This window comes from Poecilia reticulata, linkage group LG8, assembly GCF_000633615.1.
Source record: "Poecilia reticulata strain Guanapo linkage group LG8, Guppy_female_1.0+MT, whole genome shotgun sequence".
NCBI lineage: Eukaryota > Metazoa > Chordata > Actinopteri > Cyprinodontiformes > Poeciliidae > Poecilia > Poecilia reticulata.
Window position 1 is genome coordinate 13,218,445 of NC_024338.1, and position 8,986 is coordinate 13,227,430.

At 37.3% G+C, this 8,986-nt stretch overlaps 1 protein-coding gene across 1 annotated transcript; it reads left to right on the forward strand.

Moving 5' to 3' along the window:
• The first annotated feature begins 3,774 nt into the window (after nucleotides 1–3,774).
• Nucleotides 3,775–6,359, forward strand: pmp22a (peripheral myelin protein 22a). Its single transcript, XM_008416142.2, has 5 exons — nucleotides 3,775–3,941; nucleotides 4,697–4,787; nucleotides 4,936–5,029; nucleotides 5,117–5,257; nucleotides 5,416–6,359. Exons 2-5 carry the CDS (start codon nucleotides 4,710–4,712, stop codon nucleotides 5,565–5,567), a joined length of 465 nt encoding a protein of 154 aa, XP_008414364.1. The 5' UTR covers nucleotides 3,775–3,941; nucleotides 4,697–4,709; the 3' UTR covers nucleotides 5,568–6,359.
• Nucleotides 6,360–8,986: the final 2,627 nt, after the last annotated feature.

Genomic DNA, 8,986 nt, shown 5'->3' on the forward strand with positions numbered 1-8,986 from the left:
CCGTTCAATCCTTTGGTAGAAGAGGAAGCCCAGGTTTAAATTACACCTGCAAAGTCATGCTCTATTCACTTTGTTTATACCTTTTTGTTTTGTAACCCCAGATTTGGAAAGAAGAGCTGTGTTTTTTATTTAAAGTGGGAGGTTCGGGAGGTTATTGTGCAACCAGCTACGTAACAAAGGACATGGCAAAACTGAGACTTTCAGTCCAAGGATCGTCTGGGACTGATGACTTCTTTTTGAAGCAAGTGTTTCTGAAATATTCATTGGAAAATATCTGCTAGTTTTATAAAAAAAAAACATCATTATTAGCTCCAAATTATTTATTTTTGATATGTTTATCGGAGTACCACTTATGAATAAATCTGTAAGTGATAAAGAAACGGCAGAAGCTCCTTGAAATGAAGCTTCCACAATTAAGAGTGCATAACTAATATTCCCTACACATATTCTTTGATTATATGTGGAAACAAAGGTTTATTTCTTTGTCGTTCTCCTTTGTAATTTTAAACTTTGTGGCCAGAAGTTAAGAATTGTTTCATGTTTACAACTATGTTCAATTTAGTATTGATCTTTCACCACAATACTCAAGAAAATATTACAATGAAGGTTTATATTTTAAGCTTTTGAAGTTTCTGTGTACAGTTTGCTCCCACCTGCTTCCACAAGATCAGACATATTCATCTTATCACCTTGCTGCTGTTGGCTCTGCCTCCCAGAAGCCCCCAAACCACTGCTTCAATTAGATCCTCACAAACAGCAGCAGTTATAGCTGAGTGCTCATGGTGTCAATGGGCTCTGCTTCTTTGCCCAACTCCTGCTCTGCCAGGACACACAGAACTGCTTCACCTGGCAGCCCACGGCCCGGGCAGCGGCCAACAGTCTCATTCCTTTCTGTGTTTACTAACACAGACCACAGGAATCCACCTGACCGAGCCAAAAACTTCAAGGGCCGGTGGGTGAGAGGCCCGAGTTTGGTTCTCCGACGGCAGTTACGTTTAGACTGGGGTGTTTTCAAGAGATACCCCAGTCTAAACTGGGTGATTTTTTTTTTTTCACTGGTATCATCCTCCTGCTTTGGTTTACAGCCTTGCCACGCTGCTGAGATGAGGGATTCAGAGACCTGGCAAGCCATGGCCTGCAGTGTCGGTCACTCATCCTTAAATCTTGTTTGGGTGGAGAGTTCCATCGATTTAGTATGATCCAAACATTGCACTATGGTAACTCCCTTTGGCACTGGACAAGCTCTCCCGTCTCTGTACTCACACAGAAGTGAATAAGGGGCTTGCCTCACAGACACATACACACACAGACACACACAGATACACACGCTCGTGCACAGGCATTCGGTGCATACCATCAGTCCTCTAGAGGGCTCATTCACAGGCAACAACACTCAAACAAGCAATTTCTGAGCAGAACAAAGAATGACATGTATCTCTGACCAGTCAGTATAGGAGCAGCTCAGCTTTGTAAAATATGACGATCTTAAGGAGTAAAAAAAAATCTGCAGAATTACAGTTATGGCTGAACTATACAATTTTGCCTATCAGATGACAGGTCAAATTTACCTAACAAATGTATTTCAATTTGTAGTTTGCACATCTAATATTCAATTCAGTTACACTACATTTGCAACAATTTTTTTTTGGACAAATTCTGCTTACACAATTTGATTATAATTTAACTGACGACGCTGGTTTAGTCAAATATTACTCTCCAGCAAAGAATGCTTGGGGTTTGTTGAATGGGTAAATATCTGTGGTGAACTATCAGGGTGTTTAATATAGAGAAGGCTACAAACAAAAGTCTACTAATGAATGCATTATCAAATGAATAAAAATAAACAAATATCAATTTAATCTAACTAATTGTCCAAGCTGAGACAAAAACGAACCAAAAGATGAAACAAGCCTGACAAACAACTAAGACAAATAAATGAAAATGCACACAAGACAGAGCACACGGATAAACTATGAAACTAAACATGAAAGAATGAACCAAGAGACAATAACAGAGACGACAACACACAGAATCTGGACAGACTAATTATCACAAAGAACCAACAAGAAAATTGATCATAACAAACCCTGCACCTAAACCCAGATACCCATGCCCGTCACAAGCTGAGCATCCAAAATGTTATTATTGCTGTAAACATTTTGCTGAGACATGTAGTCTGTCTCTTTGAACTGTTCCTTTTTCCAAGGCTTGTCCACAATGCATGGCTTCTGGCTTGATAGTGAGTTTGTGTGATATTCGTCAAAATTAGACAAGCTCCAGGCTTTCGGTTTGATGTAACTTTGTTATGTTTATCAGTACAGAAACATCAGTGGACTGGCTGTGTGGTTGAGCTGTCAGTTTTCCTCAGACTAACTGTTAAATAAGTGGTTTACTCAGGAAACCACCCTTTTGTGTAGAGAAGGCCTAACTGGGCCAGGAACTGCTTGCCTCTGATGAATACTACACTTTGGTAAAAGCTAAGAACTGCCAAAAGACTAAGAAACATTCTGTGCTGGACCACACATTTAAGTTTACATCAAACTTTAGTTTGTTTAGCTAAAGCTAAGCTAGCTAAAACGTTTATGTCAAAGTCATTCTTCATACCAAGCTAAGCTCATTATCTGAGGTACACAGCAAAAAGCAAATCTAAGCTGTGGTCATAAGGCAGTCGGTTCTCATGTCACCTTAGGATATATTTATAAAATGTAAGGTCATTCCCTAATGCCGTAATCACAGATCAGTTCATTTTATGTGTTTGAATAATATAAAAAGCTAGAGATGCATTTTATTTTTGAACAACTGTTCAAGTCTAATAAAGAAACATAAATGCAACAAGAGAAATCCCAATGCAGAATATAACAACAACAACAACAACAAAAATTTTTCTACATATTAACCATGCAGGTCACCTGATTTCATGGATTCTCTTAAGAACAGACTCTAGAGATGGCAATTATGTGAAACTACTAGAATTGACAAAAATAAGTGAGTTTCAATATAATTTGTTTTGATTTTTTAAATATTCCCATTCAGTCTGAAGAAGTCTTCCCTCAAAGAAAACTATGGAGATGAGCACAGATAATATCAGACAGGGGGATATTTCCACCTAGGAGTTCAGCCTTACATAATTGAGGCAAAATACAGAGATCCACAAATTTCACCCAGTTAAATTATGATTTATCTGGATTGTAAAATAATCTGAAGAAGATCGTGACATTCTGTTTCATAAATGCCAAGCGTGACTATGACAGATTTTAAAGCTGATGTGTTAGAATTTGTGTGGGATTGTCCCATTTTTGGTTGGACTGTAATATTGACAAAAAAGTTGCCTTTCTGATAGGGAGAAGGCAGACTTTTGAAAGCCATGTTTATTTATTAAACTGGCATTTAATGCTATGCCAGTTTTATTGTTTTGAGTTAAACTGTTTTTATTAGTGCAATAAAAGGGAACGCACAATAAGAGCACAATTTGTCAACAGCCAAAACAATGAGAGACAGGACTTGAGTTTTTCTACCGAGCTATAAAAGGATAAGACAAACAAAGACAAACAACATGCAGCTTTATTAGGTGTGTCAGCCACGCAGAATGCAGAGTGGTAAGCTTTAAAATACTGAGCCGACCAACGCCTCTTGCATTTCCAAGACTTTAGCAAGAAAACAAAATACTACTGGACACCCTGTACAGCCCTCCGAACTTCAGCACAGCCCATATCATTCCGCGGGAATAAGAAAGAAGGGGGGGTTGGAAAGGAGCAGACCTCCGGTGACGTGCAGGGCCTGCAGGGCGGTGTTCTCAGACTGATTGGGCTGCATGAGACACATCTGGAATAGTAACTGCAGAGAGAGAGAGCCGAGAGGAGCAGAAGCGCTACGATTCTTTCCCAACTCTTCACTTCTCTTCAACACGCCCTTTTCCACTGAAAACTTCTGCTCTACCTTTTGTAAGTTGGATTTAAGTTTTGAAACTTTTTTTTTTTTTTTTTGCAGTCACTAAACGTATGTTTTGTTTTTATTTCCCTTTGGTGTATGTGTATATGTTCATAAAGAACCATTTATTTCACTTAACTATCAGGCCTTCTTGGACTTCAAAACCGCTTTGGATTTACTGTAGCGATACAAAAATGATGTCGCGAGCTCAAATCTCGGCGGTTTACGTGTCTCGACTGTCGTAGTTTTGACTTTTCATTCTTGAGAAAACAAAACAGAGACGAACTAAGTTTACGCATGGCGGCGGCGCTTACTGGGATATTTTCCCTCGCATATGGATTGAGTTTGACTGCTCGTAAAACAGACTGTCGATAAAAAAAAAAAACTTTTCAAGCAGAGCTTTCTCATAAAGTTGTTTTTGCTAGAAGGAACTATGAAAACATTGTTTATAAGACTTGAGTAATTAAGTCATTTTCACATTTAAATAATTATGTGGCTCGGCGTCTTGAATTGACACAAAGTGTTTTTATATTCGTTTAATCTTAGTATGCTTTACTCATTAAAGGAAAAAAATGTATGCTTTTAAAAAGTGTCTTTTTTTCTCTTTTTCCTTTCGATGTAATGGGACACTTTCACATTGAGGTAAACATTGCGGTCGGTGCAGAAGTGAGGAAATGCCTCCCCCTGGTGTCGAAATGAGTAAATACTTGTGCTGAGCTGCTGAATGAATCGATGTTTTTCTTACCTCTGCTTTCTTATGCCTCTCCAGATCTGTATCCAACATGCTGTGCATTCTTTTGGGAGTGCTTGCTTTGCACCTCCTCGTTTTCATCCTCCTCATTGTGTCTACAGCATCCAGTGTAAGCGACGCATTCTATTTAAGGTTGCAGCGGCTTTATTGTGTGGCAATTTGGTGTTGTAGTTTTTGGAAACAAGAATAACACGTTTGTGCTTATGACTGCTTGTATTTTTTTTTTATTTAATTGTTATTTTTTTGTTCTTTTTTAGCAATGGGTTGCAGATGAAAAAGGACACAGCGATCTTTGGTATAGCTGCCTCTCAGAACCGAAAGCCTACAGCTGTTCACAGGCCAGCAATGAAGGTTTATGCACATTCCAGAATAACAAACCTTGTTTGTTGTTGTTATAGATTATGAGGACTGAAAATTATTCTTTCTCCTTTTTCTTAGATTGGATCCAGGCTGTGCAAGCCCTCATGATCCTGGCTGTAGTCTTCTGCTTCGTCTCCCTGTTAGCTTTCGCTTATCAGCTGTTCAGACTGTTTAAGGGCGGACGCTTCTACTTCACCTCCATCTTCCAGATCTTGGCGAGTGAGTATGACTTTATTACTGAGAGGGGTTACACCCTGAAAGGAAGTAGTCTGAGCTATGACATCATCTGCAACCCTCCTGATCTTTCTGTCTCTCTGTCTCTCTCTCTGTCTCTCTCTCTCTTTCTCTCATTTTGAAAAAAATAAAATCTTTCCCAGGTGTTTTTGTGATGTGCGCAGCGATTATCTACACCGTGATGAGACCGAGTAATGGGAAAGGCTTTGGCTACTCTTACGTGCTGGCCTGGGTGGCTTTCCCTCTGAGTCTCATCAGTGGCCTCATTTATCTCATACTGAGGAAGAAAGATTGAGAGCAGAGAAAGCTGGGGGAGAAAAGAAAAGAGTTTGGAGACTCGTCATCACAACATCGCACTGTGCCTTCTGCACTCACAGACAATGAACTGACATCCAAGCAATACAGTTTTCCCATCACATGTCGAAAGTATCACAGCAATCTGTTTTGTGGATTCCAACAACTGTTTTGGTGACAATCGATTTCCCAACATCCCAAAATAATCCACCGAGTGTGAAACGTTGAATAGCCCTACCTTCCTTCAGTGTGAAGATGTAAATAGTGTCTGTGGTTTTTTTTAGACATATTTATAACATTTTTTTACATATTTTTTGTACATAATGTTGTCGAGTTAACATTGTCATGCTCATTGATAGTGTGTCTCTTCCAAATCATGCAGCTGTACCAAAGAGATGTCGCTTCGGCTTCCAGTGTATCAAGCTCTGTCTTTTTTTTATTGTCTTACCTCCACTTAATGCCAGATGCTCTTAACATTGTGCCTTACTACCCTACTACAATATGTGTGTATGTATGAAAGGACAAAAAAAAAGGAAAAAAGTGTTAATAAAATCTTGAAGTTTTTTTTTTTATTTGACATTTTACTTGATATTCCAAATAAAAATGTTTAAAATTTTGTAACATTAAAAATGGTGCTTTCTTTACTTACTATTTTTGACCCATGTATTCTTACTTGTGTCTTTGCTTGTAATTTCTTTTGCCTAGCTAAACTGTAATTTCTTCTGTTTTTTTTTTTTGGTTTTGTTTTGTATTTTGAATAACCCGTTTGAAATAAATGTCGCTCCTCAGTAAAGACTTAAGTTATTTGTTCAGGTATGCTCAGAAGTTCACATCGACTCATGATGTATGAATGTCATATTATAGGGAGTCAGCACCTGTATGTGTTCACTTGGCACCCCAGCTTCCTGCTTAGAGCACTAAGCCCATTGAAGTGGGCTGCAGATTACCCTCTAACCTCTTCTTTTAGCTAAAGTGTCTGAGTGATACCTTTAGTTATGCCAAACTCATCTGAGCAATTTGAGCAAGTTTTTAGAAACTTTATTTAATTTATGTTCATTTCATTCACAGAGCAACTTATACATATCATCTCAAGACACTAAAAACGATGTCTGTATTGTCACCAGTTGTGCATCACTTTGATCTATGAGAGGGCTCAGAAAAAAATGTTTAAAGGAGTGAAGATAAGGCTTTCAAAGGTTATGACGATATGACAAGCATAGTGGTGAGGTCATCATAATGTGGGACAGCATCACTGTTAGAGATATTAATGTGTTGCATAAAGGAAACAAATCTGATGAAGGAGGACAATTGACAACGTTGGTTGACGTCACCTCAAATCTCTAACTAGAGCTTTCAAATTTGAACATCAGTGCTTCTGCTGGTGAACCATAAAACAATTAGGAATGTATAAAACAGACTAGCATCAAGTTGAATTAGTCTTCCCCAAGCTCTGACTTTGAAATTATTATAAATTTAATTGCTTAATTAGTGTTAAAAATGCACGGCTAGAGAAAGGAACACGCTTGTTAAAGGACAGTTGTAGATGTGATTATGCGTGTCCACATCTGAGCTTCTTTTTGAATCTGCTTGGATGAGGGGAAAATCCACAAGGACTTCAAAATTTTGAACCAACTATTTCTTTTTTTAAGTTGAAGTTATGTAACCAATCAAATCTGGAAAAATAATTACTTACATAATGCAATTTGACAACAACTATTTATATCAATTGGTGGAGGTTTTGGATTAAAATGAATCATTTACATATGAAATTTATCAATGATTGACATTTTGGTGATGACATATTGAAATAATTGCAATTAAAAGCTACATTTTAACATGTGATGCCACACTATGAGATGTAATAATTGCAGGGCAGTTTCTCATAGCACAACTAGAACAGAAAACAAGCTTATAATATATGTATATATTTTCATTATTCAAGAACTGTTTACATAAAAATGATGTAAACAATGATGTAACAGACAAGAATCAAACTTTGAATTTGCTAACAGCACCCCCTGGCGACAGACATACAGTCAACATTCTCATCAAATGCAGATCCAACTTGGAATAAAATGTGAAAGCATTATTTGAGCAAAATAACACCAATCAATATAGATATACAAATGGGATTAACATAACTGCAAACAAGGTATTTTGATTTATTTGGAGCTCTGGCTGTTTCACAGATGTCCAAACCTTATCTATAAAAACTGAGATTTTTATGATATAATTCTAAATTTACATCTTCAACATTTGCAAACATTTAATAGCGTTACTTGTATTTATTGCGACCTGTCTCTACTGTTAGTGTAAAATCACTTAATGCTGACTTTCCCCAAATATCAGTAGTGAGTAGATTCATTCACAAACAGAAGAATTTGCTGGATAATGCACATATGCACACATATCATCCTTTAAATCAAATTTGCCAATTAAAAAATACATAGTAAAGGAACCATGAACCAGTTTATAAATGTCGACGTAATGCAATTTTGTGAAGAAAGCCTGTATTTCCACTAGATGGTGCCTTCAGCACATATTTGCAGACATCACAGCTTCTTTAATAAAAAAAAATACAACAAACCATTTGGTATAAATATTTGACACTTCTTACAACATGGAGCACAGGAATTAAACCAACCATTATGTAATGTGGTTGTTGTATCTGGCCATACAAAGAAAAAATGTTTTCAAAGTAAAAAAAAAGCACCTCAAATCTAAGAAAATCTTTAAAATCACCACAAAGTAAATAAATCTTTAGAGACTTATTTAGAAGAATAATATATATGCATATTGTGATGCCACCTTCTGTTAGCATGAGAGGATCAGCCTTGAATCTACCCGTAATTGCGAGTTATAAGCCTATGGGAGGTTAATTAAGTCTGATTAGAGGTTTATGGATGTCAGTTCTTAAATGTTCAAATGTTCTACTGGCTAAAACGAGAATAAAATGACAACAACAACAACAACAACAACAACAACAACAAATTTAACAATAGTAAGAGTTTAAATTTCTTTCCAATTAGCTATGAAATGATGCTGGTGAGTAAAGACTTCAATAATATCGGCTTGTGAAAATCTGCCTTCTGGAAAATGCTTAAAAATAAATAGTAGCATGAAAAGCTTAACTGTAACTTTACTGCGCCACATGGTTTTATGCTACAATAGAGCTACCATTGGAATTTACACACAAATAAAGCATAACTGCCTTCACTTATGGATGTGTAACAGGTGGCACCACAAGGTGTCGCACCTTCCTTATAGAATGAGCTTCCATGAAAAGGAAGCTGGCAGGGCTGTGGCCAATTTCCTGTTTGTGTGACCAGGTGTGTGTTGGGCCCATGCGTTCTCCATTGTTTGGCGACCATGGTAGGTTTTAGGAAAACAGTTTTAAATCCACAGTTTAAAACTGTGGAT

Excerpts from the sequence above, each read along its gene's own strand:
- pmp22a (XM_008416142.2), top strand. The coding sequence starts at position 4,710 with ATGCTGTGCATTCTTTTGGGAGTGCTTGCTTTGCACCTCCTCGTTTTC. Across the intron at positions 4,788-4,935 it reads TTGTGTCTACAGCATCCAGT|CAATGGGTTGCAGATGAAAA; the intron begins GTAAGCGACGCA and ends GTTCTTTTTTAG. Across the intron at positions 5,258-5,415 it reads CATCTTCCAGATCTTGGCGA|GTGTTTTTGTGATGTGCGCA; the intron begins GTGAGTATGACT and ends AATCTTTCCCAG.